This window comes from Mesoplodon densirostris, chromosome 3, assembly GCF_025265405.1.
Source record: "Mesoplodon densirostris isolate mMesDen1 chromosome 3, mMesDen1 primary haplotype, whole genome shotgun sequence".
In the NCBI taxonomy this organism is placed as follows: Eukaryota; Metazoa; Chordata; class Mammalia; order Artiodactyla; family Ziphiidae; genus Mesoplodon; species Mesoplodon densirostris.
This window is the reverse complement of record NC_082663.1, coordinates 148,204,502-148,222,769: the sequence shown is the minus strand read 5'-3', so window position 1 is coordinate 148,222,769 and position 18,268 is coordinate 148,204,502. Positions and strand designations below refer to the sequence as shown.

Here is an 18,268-nt window from a genome sequence, read left to right as displayed (position 1 = left end):
AGAACCCTCGCATTAACCGGGAGGGCACCTAGTGGGGCCGAGCTGGCCGCTCCGAGGTAGCCGACAGTTTTGGGAGGAGGGGGCGGTCGGTTTCTGCAGAACTTGTCTTGAAGCTGCGTAGTAAGTAAAACCACGATTTCCCTTCCATGTTTGACTGCGGATGCTTTTGGAAGCTGATGGAGGTTTGGGGGGGACTGTGCGCTCCCCCTGGACACCTTGGTTGGGCTTTGGGTCTGTCGTAGGTGGGGTCACCCTCAGCCTTGCCTGGGGTCAATATCAAAGATTAAGACTTATAGCTGGATTACATACTGCGGGGATAGAGGGCTTCCGGCGGGCTGCCTTGCTCCCCCCAGATGGGCACCTCTCTGCTCCATTGTTATAATTTATTCCAATCCATCGCCCTGCCTTTGCATTTATTACTATATGACCTTGCACAGGCCACTTGGCTTCCCTCTGGCTGAATTTCCTGCAAGATGGGGCTGTCAGGAACCCTCTAGGCGGTTGGGAGGGTCCAAAGATGGCCCAGTTAACAAGATGGCCCCGGTTTCCCCTCGCAGAGTAAACGATAAATTGTAGCTCTTAGTATTACAATTATTATTGTAATATTGGGCAAGACTTCCTGTGCTGCCCCACAAGCGAAGGCCAGACTTCTTGGGGCCACTTTCTGCTGGCAGCCTCCAGCTCTGCCATCCCTGGAAGCCTCTCCCTCCTCCTCCATGGCTTCTGGCTACTGCGGGGTGGGGGTGGGATTAGCCAGGTCGGCTGAAGGGCTGGGACCTCACGCTCTCACCAGTGGCTTCCAATTTTGTGGTTCTCAACAGGGAGAGATTCTGCCCCACAGGGACACTTGGCAATGTCTGGAGATGTTTTTGGTTGTTATGCCTGGATGAGTGTGTGTGTGTGTGTTACTGGCATCTAGTGAGTGGATGTTGCTAAACATTCTAGGGTGCACAGGACAGTCTCCCCCTCCCCCCAAAGAATTATCTGGTCCAAATGTCCATAGTGCTCAAGGTTGAGAAACCCTGTTAATTATTTGAGAAAAACAAACAAACAAACAAAAAACAACCGAGTTAGATCTTTAGGTCACACGAGACACCAGAATAAACTCCTGATGGATCAGACAGTACAAAGGAGGGTGACCCCTCTCCCCTTCCCCCCAGCATCTGTGAATTACTTCCTCCCTCTGTGATTTAAACGTGTACAGCATCCTGGGACTTCAGTAGGTCAGATGATTATGGAGCACAGTCTCCTGGGGGTCAGCAGAATCCCCTAAGGCAGAAATTCTCAGCTGGGGGTGATTCTCCCCCCCCCCCAACACACAGGGGAAACTTGACAATGTCTGGAGTCATTTTTGATCTTTACAACTTGGGGCTGTTATTGGCATCCAGTGGGTGGAGCCTAGGGAGGCTGCTCAGTGTCCTACAGTGCACACGGCTGGCCTCTGCAGCAAAGGATAATCTGGCCCCAAATGCCAATGGCAATAGCCAAGGTCGAGAAACCTGATTGAGACTTCTGTGGTTATCAAATGTTGTTATGGTTGATCCCCGAGACCCGGTTCCCGGATTGAAATAGGAAGTCCATCAACCCATGTTAATATCTGTCAAAAATTCATAAACCCTGTGTTGGCATTTTATTATTTAATATATCAAGAATCATCAAAACATAAAAGTGGAAGTGGCCCTGCTGGGAGGGGCTGATTTGGGGTTCAGCCCCAGAAAAATGGGGCTTCCTGTGTCACCCCACCATGGCAGGGCTGATTTGGGGTCAGGGCTGAGCTCCAGGGAGGTGGGGCTCCCTGGATTAGCCCACCTTGGAAGGGATAGCCCCCTGGAGAGCACAGGCTCTGGTGAGCAATGGGTGCCCTCTATCTTTCTCTGCATCGGGGCATCCCTTGGGTTCCCTGAGGGCCCTCAGGGGAGGAATACAGAGAGGGGAAATGAGGAGGAAAGTGGCGAGCAGGGGATGGGTGGTCTTCTAGCACCTGGAGCTTCTGGGACTTGGCATTGCCCAAGATGTAGAAAGCCCGCAGGGATGAAGTGGGGAGGGGTTGGGGTGGGCTGACATCACCTACACCCCAAGGCTGCTCCCTCTTCAGTCTGGCCTCTCCTGGGCTCCCTTCCTGGGAGATGAGGAGTGCCAGCTGTACCCAATGGCTCTCAGGCAACAGAGCCTCCCTGGTACCCAGGTGTCCCACGGCATCACTTACCACCCAGAAAGCCATCAAAGCTCCCTGCAAGAATCCGAAGATGGCATCATAGGGGTGGTGCCATGGTTCAAGACCCGGATGTAGCCAGTGAACAGAGCCAGGGACAAGAAAAGGAGCTGGATGGTGGGCCGTAAGAGCCAGATTTTCTGTCCCCAGGAACTGGCCTGTACATAGAGCTGGAAGGCGGGTGGGCAGCGCCTTGAAACCCTGGGAACAGGTATCCAGAGGGACTCCACCCTGCGGATGCGTTTTTGTGCCCCCTGGCGTGTCTGAACCTGTCAGTTTTATATGGAAATGGATTTCAGCCTCTAAAGAGGGTAGGGGCTGTGGCCCCCGAAACCATCACTGTAAGATGGTTTATCATGCTATTAATATTGGGAGAATTGTTAGATGGTGAATGATTTCCCAAGAGTCAGGCGAGACCCTCTGGATACGCTCATACTGTGACCCGGCACTGCCACTTTCTGATCTCTAATCGAAGCAGGTCGGCCTCATCAGGGGGCCCTCAAAAAGCAGAGTTTGGGCTCTTGATTTTGAAATGGAAAACAGAAAAAAACAGAAAACAAAACAAAAAAATCCCATCTTTAAACATCAGGTGAAATTGATGAGCAGGAAGAACGGGACAGTGGCTGTTGTGTGTTTTGGGGAGAAATCAGACATGCGCACGTGAGGTGGGGGAATTCCCCGAGACCCAGAACATTCTGTTCACAAAATTGACCATTCGGTGCATAAAATCAGGGGAAGCCCTGACTCCTAGCTGTGTGGTCAGTCTGTGCACCGCCTGGCATTGTTGGCGTGCACCCAGCCCCCAAACCACCCCCCCTCCCCCGGGACGGAGGGAATCTGTTTTGCCTGTTATTCATGATAATAGTGACCTTTAGGGCAGATCCTGTTCTAAATACTTTGAGCGTATCAGCTCATTTACGTGTTAGCTCATGAAACCACAACCCTAGGAGGCAACTGCTATTTCCACAACCATTTTACAGATGAGGAAATGGAGGCCCAAGGACATTGAGTGTCTCACCCAATGTCACACACAGTTGAGGCTGGGAATAGAGCATGTACATTCCAGCTCCAAAGCCCTGCTATCACTACAAGAGGCTGTAGTTACTTTGTTACTTTGTCTTTAAAAAAAGGGGGGGCCTGCTGGCAGTCCAATGGGCTGCCTTTCAGGAAGAAAACGTTGCTGGTGTGAAGGCAGCCATGTAGCATCACGTGCACTGTGGCCAGGGCTTCTGTGTCGTTGTGTCTGCCCACCACGGTGCCCGGGTGCTCTGGGCTGGCTCCGATGTGTGTGATCCGCTTCTGCCAGCCGAGTCTATGCCTGTGGGTCATCAGCTCCTTCCCAGGGCTTCCCCCACCCCCTGCCCTGCTCCTCCTGCCACTTTATCACCCAAAACTTAGAGCTACACCTCAGCTGGGCCTGATTTCCCTTCCCCCTGCCCTTGGTGGAGCCCAGCCCTGGGCATGGACCCAGCCTGGCATGGGCCCTCTCCAGCTGCAGGGAGGGGTAGACAGAGGGTTCTGGAAGTTGCTGTTCTGGGACAGGGATGCTGAATGAGTCTTAAGAGAAGATGGGCCCTCCCCGTTCTTGCCCTCCTGACTCTGGGGGAACACACAAGCTCTATGGAAGCTGTGCCTGGCACTGCTGGCACCAAGCATGGGGTGGGGGCGGGTGGGGGGACAATGGAGTATTTTCTGGCCTTGCCGGGTGTGCAGCCCACCTCCGGCCAACACTCACCACCAAATACACCATGGAGTACATCCCGATGGAGGCGTCCACAGAATAGAAGGCTTTCCTGGGGGATGGGCAGGGGCAGGGTGGACATCAGCTGGGGCTGGGGTGGGGTGGGGATGCTTCCTGGGTTCCCCTCCCTGACCGCCCACTTGCCTGGCATTGAGGACATCTTCGGGGTGCCCTGTGCAGGTGTAGTTGGTGACGTAGCCACTCTCGCAGTCAAAGGAGGCTGGGTCGGGCAGGCATGCGGCCAGGAAGTGGGGCCGCAGGTGACCTGTGGTCATCTTGGCAATGCTGGTCAGGGAGCAGCTGGCCAGGCCGCCAAAAATGAAGGTGCCCAGCTGCTTGTAGATCATGACCGTGTAAGTGCTGCTCATGAAGGCTGGCGAGCTCAGCTGCAGGAGCTTGACACAAATCAACTCTCCAAGGCTGATCTGTGGGGCCGTGTCAGAGGGGTGAGGGGTCACTGCTGAGGGCGGAGGGCGCAACAAGAGTAGAAAAACCCCAACCCTTTGTCTCAGACAGGTTCATATGGAAGGGAGGCTGTTCTTTCCCACTAAACCAGGCAAAGGGGTGGGGCTTTTCATTCCGTCCCACACACACACAAATGGGTGACTTCTCCCACCCTTGTGCCTGAAATGGGCAGGACTTCCTAAGCCAAGGGATAAGGCTTCCCATATCATCAAGAAAAGGGGGGGGGGTGTCCCATAACTGAAAGGGGCGGGACTTCCTGTTATACCAGGAAAAGAGGCGGGGCAGCTCCCTAGTTTATGTCAGACATAGGTAGGATTTCCTGTCCCATATCTGAAAGGGGCGGGACTTCCTGTTATACCAGGAAAAGAGGTGGGTCATCTCCCTAGTTTATGTCAGACATAGGCAGGATTTCCTGTCTCATATATGAAAGGGGTGGGGCTTCCTGTTATACCAGGAAAAAAGGATAGACTTCCTCCCAAATGCCTGAAAATGATGGAACTTCCCTTGACACTGGGAGAAAGAGGCAGGATGTTCCATGTTTGAAAGGGGGAGATTTCCCAGATCCCCAGAAAAGGAGCAGGACTGCTTCCTGCCTTCTGCATATAAGGGATGGGGCTTCCCTGTCCACTGGGGGGCAGGGGCTGAACTTCTTGTTCCATACCTAAGGCAGAGAGGTAGGTGTTTCCTCTATATTATGTCAAAAGTGGGGGGCTAACCTTTTCCTCAAGGTTAGCCGTTTTATGCCATCGAGCAGTGAGATTTCCCATTTCAGTAGGAAAAGAGGTGGTACTTCCTCCTGCCTTAGATCTATAATGGGTGGGGGTTTCCACTTTGCCAGAAAAACAGTTGAACTTGCCCATGGTGTGTCACCATGGCCTGAGGTGAAAGTGGCCACCCTCTTACCGTGAAGATGGAGACGAAGAAGCCCATCTTTATGAGTGCCGAGTCTTCGATGATGGGCCACTCGGGGGTATTGGATGGTGGTGTCATTGCAAAAGAAGCCCTGGATGTGGGGTACCAGCAAACCGGTCTCACTCAGCACGATGGGGAGACTGACTGCAGGGTGTGGAGATGACCCCACTCATGGATGGGTCAACTGAGGTTTACCCTCCTTAGGCCTTCCGGCCAGTCTGTCCTCCCGGCATCTCCACAGCCTGGACATGGGGACATGCGCAGAGAGGACAGTATGGCCAAGAGGCCAGAGGAGGCCAGAGCCCCAGGGACCCATTCACGGGTGGGGTCCTGTGAATGAGGTGGGTGAGGGGTTAAGATAAGGAGGGGATAAGCGTGGAAGGGCTTGCTCTTTCTGTGTGTGTGTGTGTCCTGATGTATGTGTGTATGATTGTGGCTCTGCGTGTCTTTGTGTGTGAATGTGTGTGTGTGCTGATGGGTATCTATGTCTATGACATGCGTATGTGGTGTGAATAGGTGTTTGTGGTACACATGGGTACATGTCTGAGTGTGTGTGTTCCTCTCTGCGATGTGTGTGTGTGTGTGTGAGAGAGAGAGAGAGAGAGAGCAATTATGCATTGTGTCCATGGATGTGTGGGTTGTGTTGGTGTGTGTGTGTGCTTGTATCTGGGATCTGTGTATGTGTTCATGTCTATATCCATGACTCTGTGGCTGATTGAGCTGGGAGGGGAGATACTGGTGGCAAAGTTGTGTGTGAGCAGCGTCCAGGGCCCCTCACGTTACACCGCCATCCTGAAGTCAGTCAGACCAAGGGGCTTGTCCCCAGCAGGTGCAGGATCTCTGTCTGGCCCACTCATCCTCAAAGCCTACACCCAGGCCTCCCTCCCCTGTCTTGACCCTGTCATTCTGTCACCCACTGAAGTTTAGTGGAGCCAGGCAGCTGGAACCCAGCCTCCCACAGTCCCCAGCTCCCTTACTGGGCTGGGAGGGCAAAGCTAGTATCCCAGCCTGGCCTCTCCTCCCCAGTGAGGAGGTTTTGGTCACTAGCTCTGCCCACTGGTGAGTGGGGGGGCAGCCCTCGTATATGCCAGCCACACATCTAGACCCCAAGCAAGCTCAGGCCACGCAGATTCCCAAACACACAGGGTCTGACATGCACAATTATACAATACAACCACACAGTCTGACCCAGACACCCAGATTCAGATGTACACACACAGACATATAATGCAACAATATACCCACAATACACATAGGCCCATATAGACCCCCCCACACACCTGGCTACACAAATACCATTGGATCCACCCCCAGCCCAGATGCATAGTCACGGGCTCCCATGGATCAAGTGCATGCATAGGAGTCACCCACAATGAACACCCCCCCCCAAAAAAAACCAATACAACACACAACACAGCAACACAACATGCAACCCAGAGACCCGAAGGGACACACACATACACACGCACACACACGTGTGCATGAGCATACACACACAGAATCATACTCATTCACATGGATATAAATTCAACACAGACCAGCCCCAGACATACGGATAGACCCAGGGGCTTGCACACAACATACACACAGTCAAACATACACAGAGATACACAATACAAACATACCTCCCCCACTATAGACACATAGACTCAGATCCACAACTCAAAGAGACATGCAGCAAATAAAATCATGTGAAAGACTGAAAAAAAAAAAAAAAAAAAGATGCACAGCCAGATGCTCACCCAGCACCCAGACCCAGGAAGACAGGAAAACACACAAAGTCACACTTGTGGAGAGTCCCTATCTTCCCCATTCACACGGATACACATTGACCCAGACATCCCAGAAATATGTTGATGAACACACCGATGTGAAGACACACAGCCCAAGTACACACACCAGGGCAGGCAGCCAGCCCCCAATCTAGCGACCCTCAGATAAAGACAGGAAGACAGACCTCTCCACGGCCCCTTGGGTGTCCGCATGGTGGTGGTGCGGGGTGCTCAAGGACGCTGGGGAGGGGGCTCACCCAGCAGCAGACAGAACAAATCCAAAGCCACCAACAGCTTGGCGGTCCAGCAGTGTGGCAGCAGATGGGACGGGGGTGTTCTCCGCGGGTCCCCCGGCCACAGGCACTGGTACCGGACCACCAGCTCGGGCAAGTCCAAGACAGTATGTGGTAAGCTTATCGACTGTGGTGGGCAAAGGGGTGGGCACGCCCACCCAGACTGGGATTAGAGCTCGAGAGTCGGGCCGGACACAGCGGGGAGAGGCTGGCCCGAATGGTGAAGACCAAGGTGGGCAGGGGCGGGGTCCCATTGTAGGGCAGTAATTAGATGGCCAAGGGGTCGTGGCCGTCCCGAGGACGGCCCCGGGGCCGCGGAAACTGAGGCCTCTCTGACTCCGTTAGCTAGGAGCCCCCATCCCATAAAGGGACTTGACTGATTTGGGGTAAGGTCTTGAAAGCGTGGGTGAGGTCTGGAAGAAGGTAGAGAGAGGAACAAAATGGGCGTGGCCTAAATGCTCAGACAAAATGCTCAGAGACCCTCAGGCTGTGGTGTCCCCAGGGAAGTTCAGACTAAGAATGGGGATGGTTCGAAGGCCTGGACTGGGAAGGGGGCAGGGAGTTCTGGAAAAGTGTAACCCAGGGCAGGGCCGAGGATTTCAGATAGGAGACAATAGAAGGGCAGAGCCGGGGGAGAGGATGGTGCAGGACGAAGAAAAGTAGAAAAGTGGGTGGGGTAGGAAAGTGGGCAAGGCCTGGAAGGTTGCTGTCTGAGAAGTGGGCGGAGCCTAGGGAGAATGATGGGAAAGTGGGCGAGACTGGGGGTGGGCAGGGCTTGAGACAATGATGGCTAGGCAGTGGGCGGGGCCTGGGAGAATGACATGAAAGTGGGAGGGGCTGATGAGAGGGCAGGGCTTGGGAGATGGGGATCAACTCTGGGAGGGGCAAGCCCACCTTTTTCAGGGTTCCGCGGGTCAAAGTCATATCGGAGTTGACGAGAGTCCTCCTGGGCCAGCGGTCTCCGTGCTGGGCATTGCAGACCTTGGGCGATCCCCTCCCTGGTGGTCATTTTCGGCCTGAGAGCCAGGCTGGGTAGGCGGGTCCCTTCCATCTCTATCAACGGTTGCCCTGTCTCGCCCCGCCCCGCCGTTCCTCATTGGTCGGCCGCGGACCAATGGGAATTCGCCGCCGGGCTTATCGCGTCTTCCACTGTCCCCGGAGCAGCACCCTCCCCTCGGGGACCCGGGATCGCACCGAGTGGGGACAGGTGAGGGTCTTCCATCCCACTCCTGCTTCCCACGCTCTGTTTCCGTGTCCAAGGCCGTCTGATCCCGCTCCGGCCGCCCGTGTCCCCGCTCCCCCGTTGCCACGCACCTTCCTCCGGGCTTTGCAGTCGATACCGAAGCACCTTTCCTTCCTTTCAGCCTAGACGCCCCCCTCCCACCGACCCATTCAGTGCAGCCCTGGACTGAGGCGCCCGGTCCACCAGGGGTCGCCCGCGGCCTACACTGGGTGTCGCTTCCAAGGAAAGGGACCCAGAGGTTCCTTAAGGGAGGGAGGGATAGGCCCCCAAAAGGAGGGCCTGGGTCCCCTCTGTGGGGGGTGGATCTTGGGTGGCTCGAAGGGTGGGACCTGGATCTTCAATGGGGGCGGGGCCTGGGTTTCTTGTACTTTGTGTCTCTGCCAGTCTCTCCAGGTCAGCCTGTGTCAGTGTGTGACTTGAGTGCCTTTGGTGGTCTCTGGGCATCTGATATTGTCTGTCTCTGAATGCATATCCCAGAGCCTTTGAGACTCTTTCAGGCTATGTGTTAGTGGGTATGTGTGATCATGGGCACGGATGTGTCATTTTGTGTGCTTGTGGCTGGCTTGGGCAGCTGATCTTGTGTATCTATGATTGCACCTCTGGGCATGTCTTAGCATGTGCCTGTGTGGTGTATCTCCACCACTGTTTTGGTATGTGTGTGATTGTGGGTCTGCGATTGTGTGTCCTTCTATTCTTGGTGTATATGCTCTGAATATGTATCTCTTGTGTCTCTGTGTGTGTCTGTGGCCAGCTTTGGTGGCTACTCTTGCGTATCTATGATTATGTGTCTCAGTGTGTGAGTGTGTGTATGTCTGTGTGGTGTACTTGTGTGTCTGTCTTGGTTTGTGTGATTGTGTACCGCCTGAACGGGGGTGTCTTTTGTACACCGGTGTCTGTCTGGTGGCTGCCCCTCTGGGCCAGTTGGAGAGTCCCTTCCAGGTGGTAGCCCTGCTGGGGCTTCCTTCCTGGGCAGCCTGGCTAGTTTCCCAGCAGAATGAGGTGGTTTTTCACAGACGGGGCCCCTCTGAGGGGTACCCAGGGCCCGCCTTGGTTTGCCTGGGTCTTCCCCATCCCTGTGTCCTTCCACTGCCATTAGCAGGGAAACACCATTTCCTGCCTTTGATGTCACTGATGTTAAATTTTCCCTTCCTCCAAACAGCTAAGGCCACCGGTTTCTTTCTTTCTCTGCTTATTTTTTTTGCTTAAAAAAATATTTTTTGTGTGTGGCCACTGGTTTTTTTCTTTGTGTGCTCACACCTGACCACCATTCTGTATGTAACACACACACAAAAACCAAAACAAAGCAAACATGGAAAATGCAAGTGGGTGGAAGCTTGAATGAAAGGTCCACAATCTCTTTTTCAGATCATTCTCCTAAGTCCCCCTAGCTTTTTAATATACCTTCCAGATATGTGCTATGCAAATATATCTTTGCTCTGAAACCAAATCCGCATTGTTTTCATAGCCCTTAGAGATCTCTAATGAGCCCCAAAGAGATGACTCAACCTCCTCCACAGCTTGATTCCTGAACTGATTCTATGAGTGATAATCTGACCATTTCTCTTTCAGTGACTCTTTCGGCTATTTCCGTTGAGAATATTTCCTGCCTGTTTTTGGCTCAGATGTCCGCACTTGTATCTGGACCCTGGTGCTTCATCCACAAGATCAGACCCCTGCCTGCAGTCACACAGAGGCACCAGAAGGTCAGCCCCACTGGCAGCAGTGATGACTAGTCCTGGAGAGCACCTACTGTATGCCAGGTGCTGTTCTGCCTCCCAATTCTGGACAGTAATCCTAGGAGGTGGTCCCTGTGTTAGCTCTACTTCTCAGATGGGAACCTCAAGGCAGAGAGGTGAAGGCATTTGTTCAAGATCATACAACTAGCAAGAGGTAGAGCTGGGATTTGAAGTTAAATGGTTTGGATCTTGTGCTATTGTTGTTCCTCAACCAGAAGCACACTGGTGCACGCATGGGACCCCCCCATCCCCTTTCCTGATCCCTGAACACGCATCGCACTGGAAACACACAGTTCCAGAGTAGCTGGATAGGCACCCCAACTCCACAAAGCCTAATTATGCCATCATGCCTTGTCGTGTTTACACAATATCACAGGTGCACTCCTGTGTCAGGTCTGTGTTTCCCTGGCCTATCCAGGGCTGAGGAGACTTGGACCCAGCTTTTCCAGAGACCTGACTAACTTGGAGAACACAGCTCCCCTCTCTGCATCTATTTCCTCCTTCAGCACACGTGGATACCCCCTCAGCTGGAGACCAACCTCACTCAACCCTTCCCTTCTCTTTTTTCTTCTTTTCTTGGTTCACAGCGCCCCATGGGGTCCCATGCCCTCTCACTGTGCACTTACCCGGCAATCACTAAGGGTCTCTTTCGGGCTTTGCCTTTCCCCTGGGGAACGTGGAAGATCCACGCCAGTGGAAAGTTGATCCTGGGGGAGTCCACATACGGGATGGGGGGCAGTCGGGAACCCAGAGAGAAGGAGGTGAATTTGCTAGGAAAAATCAAGGCATACTTCCTGGAGGAGGTGCCTGTTCACTGGGCCTCCGAGGGGGAAGAAGGGTGCTGCCCCCTCCAACTGCTTCCTGCCCAATCCCTCCTTTGAGCCCTATGATGGCGACAGTGAGAATTCAGGCCTTTCCCCTAGAGGTGAGGAAAACTAGGGCCCACGCTCACCTCAGGGAGACAGCTGAGCACAGAGGTGCAACTGTACTAAACCAAGTGCTAGGCAGCTGGTGCTGAGAGCTCCATAGTGGGCGGGGCTGCCTATCTCAGATGTCCCGACCACAACAATACGTCATGGCGCTCCCTGGCTGCGGCCTGAGCCTTCCCCAGCCTGTGGCCTGAGCCTTCCCCTGCCAGGCATTTTTTCCCCCCCGCTCTGGAGGGGGTGTATAGAACTCTGCTAAGCCCCTCGGCATTGAGAGAGTTCAGAACAGTCACTGTCAGTCCTTGGCTCAATGACTTCACTTTTGGAGTCTTAGTTTTTTTACATCCGCATATTGGAATTGTGGAAAAGAGTCAGTGACCCAGCTCACCTGGAATGAGCATTTGCCATGTGCCTGGCACTGCTCAGAGCAAGCTCTCAGCTACTCTCTGAGACCTACTCTTATTCCCATTTAGCAGATGTGAAAAGTGAGGCTCAGAGAGGTGAAGCAGCTTGCCCAAAATCACACAGCAAGAAATTTGAGGCCTAAAATTCAAGACTCTAGACAGGGGCAGCAAATTTTCCTCTGAAAGGGACCAGAGAGAGTAAATATTTGGGGCTTTGTGGGCCAGACAATCTCTGTTGTAACTACTCCACTCTGCCATAATATTGCAAAAATTGCCACAGACAATATGGAAACAAATGAGGGTGGCTGTGTATCAATACAATTTTATTTGTAGACACTAAAATTTGAATTTCACATGATTTGCACATCAGGAAAGAGTCTTCTTTTGACTTTTCCCAGCTGCTTCAAAATGAAAATAATCAAAACATTCGGTGTCGGGCTGCAGTTTGTCCACCTCTAGAGCACATGCTGGTAACTGTTATGCTATACTGCATTCATTTATTCATTAAATCAATCAGTCAATACGATCGAGGCCTGCAATTTTCTAGGTTGGAAACAAGGCAGGTGGAGATGCTCCTCTTTGGGAGATAACAGTTTCATGGGGGAAACAGCCATGAGTGAGCAAAGAAATGAACAAGAATATCTCACGTGGTGGAAACTGCTAGTAAGGTAATGTCACGGGGTGATGTAACCAGGGCCCGAGGGAGAGATACTTTCATTTGGGTGGTCCGAGATGTTGACTGGGAGTCCTCTGAATTCCTCTTTTTGTCAGCTCAGACAACCTTGTCTGTGACATTGCTGTGGGGGAGGGCTTAATAATAAACAGATTGGCCTGTGGCCTGTGAGCTTCTTGACAGAGCAATGGTATATGGGGAGGGCTTTTTGGCCTCAGTATCTTTATATCTATCTTCCTGGTTGGTCAGATTCCTCAGAGAAAGGATCCCACCGTCCCCATCTTTCAGATCCTGGCTGCTGAGTGGGGGGCGAGGGTCAAGGTGGGAAAGTTTCAAATCCTGCATTCAAGTTGACACGTTTGTTTAACACATGCTTTTGGCGTGATTCTTCTACCATCAACTGCGTTCCTCCCACCAGAAACGCTGCCATTTCCGCTGTCTGGAGGGAAAAAAAAAACAACAAAAAACCCAAAACGGCTGCAGTTCCACCCTGATGGGGAGCAGAGTTGGTATCTCTTTTGGGGAATTGACTTTAGACCGATGCTTCTATTTTAGCTGTCACCCACCACACTCTCTTTCGGAGTTGGGGGGCAGTCACCAATAACTGAGGCTTGAGACACGGTGGTGATTGAGGCATTTGGCTAGGGAAATTATATTTGGCATTCCATCCCGATGGCTTACAATTTTTCGTGTAGCTTTTAAAACAGTCGCTTATACTATCACTGCAGTGGGGTTTTGGGAGAGAGTGAAAGTAGGGGCTGGAGCTTAATTCATCCTCTTTACTCAGAAGGACAGCTGGCCGCAGATCTGGGGAAAGAACATTCCAGGCAGGGGGACAGCAGGTGCGAAGGAACAACCTTGGTACCATGCAGTGGATTCTCCAACTTGGGCAAGTGTCAGAATCTTCTGGAAGGCTCCTTCAGACACTGATTGCAGGGCTTCCACTCCCAGAATGTCAGTAGGTCTCGGGTGAGGTGCTAGAATTTGCAGAGCTAGCAAGTTCCCAGGTGATGCTGGTCTGGGCCTTGTGCTTTATAAACCGCTGGTAAAACGGAAGCGTTCAGCACCTGTGAGTCAACACGAGCCAGTATCATCACAGTGATCTCCTCTTAATTCCCCAGAGAGGCCTAATACAAGATTGAATACAGGGCCGGCATCCGATCCTTGTTCAGTTGAACCAACCCCCCTGCCCCCATTTCCCGGACGGCTGATGGATGGCTGAGATCAATTGCCCGGTCCACCCTTCCATTTTCTATAGGGAAAGTGAATCCTGGAGCGGATTAGGGAGTTGGCCGGCTGGTCTGGGCAGAGCAGGGCTTCTATGGGAGCCCAGGGCTTTTCTAGGGCTGGCCATCTCTCAGTCCAGGGTTGCTTCCTCTTTTGGGGACGAGTTTTGACCGCTTCTCTGGTCCTCCTCCCGCCCCCGGCCCCGCCCACACCACCACCGGAGAGCAAACGGGAAATCTGAGTTTCCTCCGCCTCACTCAAGGCTGTCCCTTTCCTACAAGGGGAATTTCTCCACCTGGACTCTCCAGCCTTCTGCTTGTGGGGTCCAGGGGGCCCCAGATGGGAAGCGTCTAGGTGGGTGGGCGGGGGCAGGCCAGGGAAGGTCCAGGGGTCCTGGGGCAAGAGAGGGAGGGGAGGGGGAGGGCTGAGCAGGGCACTTAGGGTTCCACTGGGAGGACTTATGCTCCACAGGAGAAGGGGGCTGAGGCCTGGCTATCTTCTGACCCCTCTGGAGAAGTGCCGGGTTTAGGAGAGCCCTGGAGGGGCCCCAGTGCCGGGGGGCTAGGGAGTGATAAGAAATTGGGGAAAGAGGCAAAGAAGCAGAGAGGCGCAGAGATGGATAAGCAGGGAGACACAAGAGAGATAATTAGGAAGAAAGAGGGTCGGTGGGGCAGAGCTTGGAGGGCGAGAGAGAGAGAGAGAGAGAGAGAGAGAAAAGGAAATGGAGAGAGGGAGAGATCCGGGAAAGAGAAAGTTAGGGAAAGTTCGGACAGAAGGTGGAGGAGGCGGGGAGGGTGGGCGGGAACCAACCTACAGGGCGGATCTCTGGGATCCCCACGGGCCACTCCCCGGAAAGTGGGGCTTCCGGATTGGGTATAAAGTGCGGTGCAGCAGCCTCGGACCGCAGCCGCCCGCAGCCGGCCATGCACTCCAGCACCCACGCCACCCCGGACCCTGAGGCTCAGCGGCCGCTCGCGCCCTCGGGCCGCTCCTGCCACCCGCTGCCCTGGGCCCTGAGCGCCGCGCTGCTGCTGCTCGCCGCCGCCTGCGCCGCCTGCCTGGTGCGTGCCTGGGCCGCGCCCGGGGCTCCTGCATCGCAGGTTCCCGGCTCCGCGCGCAGCCCGAGACTCCCGGAGGGCCTGGAGTTCACGCCCGACGCCCGCACACGCCTCCCCGACTCTCCGCAGGTGAGATGCGGCCCGATCTGGACCCCGGGAGAGACCCCTACCCAGTTCCGGGACCCCTTCTCCATCCGCTCCCCCCCCACCCCGAGGTCCTTTCTGCATCCCAGGCCGAGGGTGGAGGGACCCCCATCGTCCCTCTTGGACCTCCGAGGGCACCGCTTCTTCATCCAGGACTTCGGGGGGCACCCTTCTCATCCCGCACCCCCGTGAGACCCCACCTCATCCCGGGACCCCAGAGGGGAGCACTTTCTCCATTGCGGACCCCGAGGGACATTTTATCTCGAACCACTGTGGGGGCTCCCTCTTTCGTAACTCGCGGATAACCTAGGTTTTCTCCCGGATCCTTGGGGTACCCCCCTTTCTCTCTCAAGACTCCCCAGTGCCAAGCCCCCTGGAGGGACTCTCTCCTCTTTTCCCTCCTGAGTCCTCGGGGTTCTGTCCTTGCACACGGCAGGGCTGGGGCAGCGCGCGCGCTCTCTTGCAGCGGGAAGGGAAGGGAGCGTAGGCTCAAGATTTGCGCAGATCCCGGGCACCCCACTTTCCAGAGGGCTGCGGGTGCGGGAGGGGGGACCTCCACCCACTTTGTGCTTGTCCTCTCTCGGCAGGGCGTGTTCGCGCAGCTGGTGGTGGCCGATGGTGGTGAGTGATTCCCCCAGACAGGGGGGAGGGTGCACTAAGCGGGAGAGCCCCAGGAGAGGGAGGCCTTCTCTGTGACCCAATCTGACCCTCTACCCCTCCCTTCTGTGAAAAGTGTCCCCTCACTTCTTAGAACCGCGTCAGCCCCTCTGGGTCTCCTCCTCCTCTGACCCCCATCTGTGTTCACTTCAGACGCCGCTCTCTCAGAGCTGGGGCTGGATGCCGCAAATCTCAGCTTGGTAGGGTGTCTCCCACTGGGCTCTGGGACAGACGGACCCCTCCTCCCCAGCCCTGTCTCCCTTCTTCCCTGCTGGAAACCCTCTTTCCCGTTCACTTCCGCTCCCACTTCCCGAGACTTTCCTCTCTACCTCCTTCCTCTGCCCCTCCCCCTTCCAGACTCGCCTCCTCGTCCTCCCTTCGGAGACCCTCCCCCGCTCCCCTCCCCTTTCTGGGGACCCTTCTTCCCACCCCTTTCCCTCCCCCTTCTGGACTCTCCTGCCACCTTCTTCCCTTCTCTCTTAAGGAGACCTTCTCCCCATCCTGTCCTCTCCTTGGAGTCCCTCCTCCTTCACCCTCCACCCCCTCCTCCCTCCCTTTTTCTTTCCTCTAGGATTTTTCCTCCTTCCCCCACAACTTCCCCCTCCCTCCCCCCTCTTCCCTTCTCCCTCCCCCCTCCTCTTTCCCCCTCCCACTCTGAGTCCCTTCCTTCATTCTATCCTAACTCTGCCCCCCATCCCCTTCTCCTCCCTCTCCAAACCCCATCCTTCCATCCCTAGTAGCCCCCTTTCCCCCTCCATCATCCGTTTTTTTTTTTTTTTTTTTTTGCGGTACGCGGGCCTCTCACTGTTGTGGCCTCTCCCGTTGTGGAGCACAGGCTCAGCGGCCATGGCTCACGGGCCCAGCCACTCCACGGCATGTGGGAGCTTCTCGGACCAGGGCACGAACCCGTGTCTCCTGCATCGGCAGGCGGACTCCCAACCACTGCGCCACCAGGAAAGCCCCCCTCTTCCTTTTTGGCATTACATTTCCTCCTCCTCCTGGTTCCTGGAAGTCTGTCCCCCTCCACTTCCTCAATCTCCCTCTTTCAGAGAGGCTTCCCCCTCCCTCGGAATCCTTTCCTTCCTTCTATCCCCCGCTTCCCCTCCCCCAGCCCCCCTCTTTCTGAGACCCTCTCCGAGTCCCCTTACCTTTCTCATACCCCCCTCCCCACTTTTCCCTCTTGTCCTCTCTCCCTCAGAGCCCCTCCTCCCCTCCCCAGGGCTGCGACCTCAACCCTCAGCGATGCTCCCATGCTAAGCGTGCCCTGCGTCTTCCTCCCACAGTACAGCTGACCGAAGGGCCCCTGCATTGGTGCAGCGAGCGGGGGATGACAGGTGTGACCCTGGCGCCCGGTGTGAGCTATGACAAGCACACACACGAGGTGGTGGTGGCCCAGGCCGGAGTCTACTATGTTTTCTTGCACTTGGCGCTGAAGCGTGTGATGGCCAGCAACGGCAACAGCTCCGGCTCCGTCTCCGTGGCCCTGCACCTGCGGCCTCTCCAAGCTGGGGCCGCTGCCCTGGCCCTGACCTTGGACCTGCCACCCCCATCCTCGGGGAACTCAGCGACTGGTTTCCGGAGCGGCCTGCTGCACCTGGATGCCGGACAGCGCCTGAGCGTCCACCTGCGCCTCGCAGTCCGGGAGCCTCGTGCCTGGCAGCTCTCGGCGGACGCCACGGTCTTGGGCCTCTTCCACGTGGCCACCCAAGTCCCCACTGGACTCCCCTTGATACAGCTGACGTGACCCCCAGGCCTAGGTGCCACCCTCTGGACCAAGACTGAATCTTGCCTTCCTTTTTTGGGGCCCCTGGTGATGGGGTCTAGCTACTCTACCTCACTGGGCTGGGCCGGGGTCCTTGCTGCTGACCCCCTCTTCCAGGACTCTCCGGGTCCCTCTGTCACTTGGTATTTATTCTGAGCCTGAGCTCAGACAGTGTACATTATATTAATCCATTCAACTTATATTTATTGAGCTTCTGCTCTGTGCCAGGCACTGTGCAGGGCTAGAGAAACATCAGCAAATAAAAAAGACCCCCCATCCTTATTTATGTTAATATGTGAGAAATAGAGACTCATTCCCAGTACCCTCCCCCCCCCACCCCGTGGTACTCAGGGGGCTAGCCTGTGGGAGTCCAAGTAACTATGCTGTGTGAGCTTTACTCATTCATGCAAATTTTATCAGGCACTGTTTTAGGTGTTGGGGACACAGCCATGAACAGGACAAGAAAAAATCCCCAGCTTTTGCCAAGCTGACGGTCTAATACGCTGGCTTGACATTGTGATTGTGTGACCCTGTGTAACTGGGGCATATGGGAAGGTGTGAGGTGGTACATGATGTTAGATAATAAAGTATTTATATATGTTATGACTTCTATATATTGAGCATTTACTATATGCCAGACAATGTGAGTTATCTTGAGATTTATATAGCTCCCCTGTGCCTTAGGGGTTTTATTATTCCCATGTTACTATTACCTGTGCTCTTGAGATATTTTACCTATACTGTATCTGGTGGTGGAAATACTGGATAATGCCATTTTGCAGGACACTGCTTGCTAACTCTGTATTCTGTGTCACCACACTAGTAACTTAACACATTATTGACTGGGGGATTTTTGCAGAAACTAACGCCTGTGGCATTAATACATCCCCAGTCAATAATGGGTTAAAATCGGCCATGCTGAGAGCATTTACACTACAGGAAGTGGCAAATGTTACAAGTCAGGGCTTGATTTGTTGTTTGTTGATTGTCTATACTTAAAGTGCAGGTGAAAAGGATGTTCAACATGCAGATTACACTTAAGT

The 18,268-nt window shown here is 54.4% G+C and overlaps 2 protein-coding genes across 2 annotated transcripts; one reads left to right on the top strand and one right to left on the bottom strand.

Moving 5' to 3' along the window:
• Window positions 1-2,220: 2,220 nt before the first annotated feature.
• Window positions 2,221-7,345, bottom strand: LOC132486952 (phospholipid phosphatase 3-like). The gene is made up of 5 exons (XM_060094490.1): window positions 7,288-7,345; window positions 5,322-5,421; window positions 4,098-4,378; window positions 3,931-4,005; window positions 2,221-2,413 (listed from the first exon to the last, which is right to left on the bottom strand). Exons 2-5 carry the CDS (start codon window positions 5,406-5,408, stop codon window positions 2,221-2,223), a joined length of 636 nt encoding a protein of 211 aa, XP_059950473.1. The 5' UTR covers window positions 5,409-5,421; window positions 7,288-7,345.
• Window positions 7,346-14,467: 7,122 nt separating this feature from the next.
• On the top strand, window positions 14,468-17,837 carry TNFSF9 (TNF superfamily member 9). The gene is made up of 3 exons (XM_060092336.1): window positions 14,468-14,791; window positions 15,394-15,427; window positions 16,747-17,837. Exons 1-3 carry the CDS (start codon window positions 14,528-14,530, stop codon window positions 17,205-17,207), a joined length of 759 nt encoding a protein of 252 aa, XP_059948319.1. The 5' UTR covers window positions 14,468-14,527; the 3' UTR covers window positions 17,208-17,837.
• Window positions 17,838-18,268: the final 431 nt, after the last annotated feature.

What these genes read in the sequence shown, in the direction of transcription:
- LOC132486952 (XM_060094490.1), bottom strand. Translation starts at nt 5,408, where the DNA reads ATGACACCACCATCCAATACCCCCGAGTGGCCCATCATCGAAGACTCG. An exon ending in GAAGATGTCCTCAATGCCAG is followed by an intron (nt 4,006 to 4,097) that starts GCAAGTGGGCGG and finishes CCCATCCCCCAG; the next exon opens with GAAAGCCTTCTATTCTGTGG. An exon ending in GTGGTGAGTGTTGGCCGGAG is followed by an intron (nt 2,414 to 3,930) that starts GTGGGCTGCACA and finishes ACCTGTTCCCAG; the next exon opens with GGTTTCAAGGCGCTGCCCAC.
- TNFSF9 (XM_060092336.1), top strand. Translation starts at nt 14,528, where the DNA reads ATGCACTCCAGCACCCACGCCACCCCGGACCCTGAGGCTCAGCGGCCG. An exon ending in GCCTCCCCGACTCTCCGCAG is followed by an intron (nt 14,792 to 15,393) that starts GTGAGATGCGGC and finishes CTCTCTCGGCAG; the next exon opens with GGCGTGTTCGCGCAGCTGGT. An exon ending in GCTGGTGGTGGCCGATGGTG is followed by an intron (nt 15,428 to 16,746) that starts GTGAGTGATTCC and finishes TTCCTCCCACAG; the next exon opens with TACAGCTGACCGAAGGGCCC.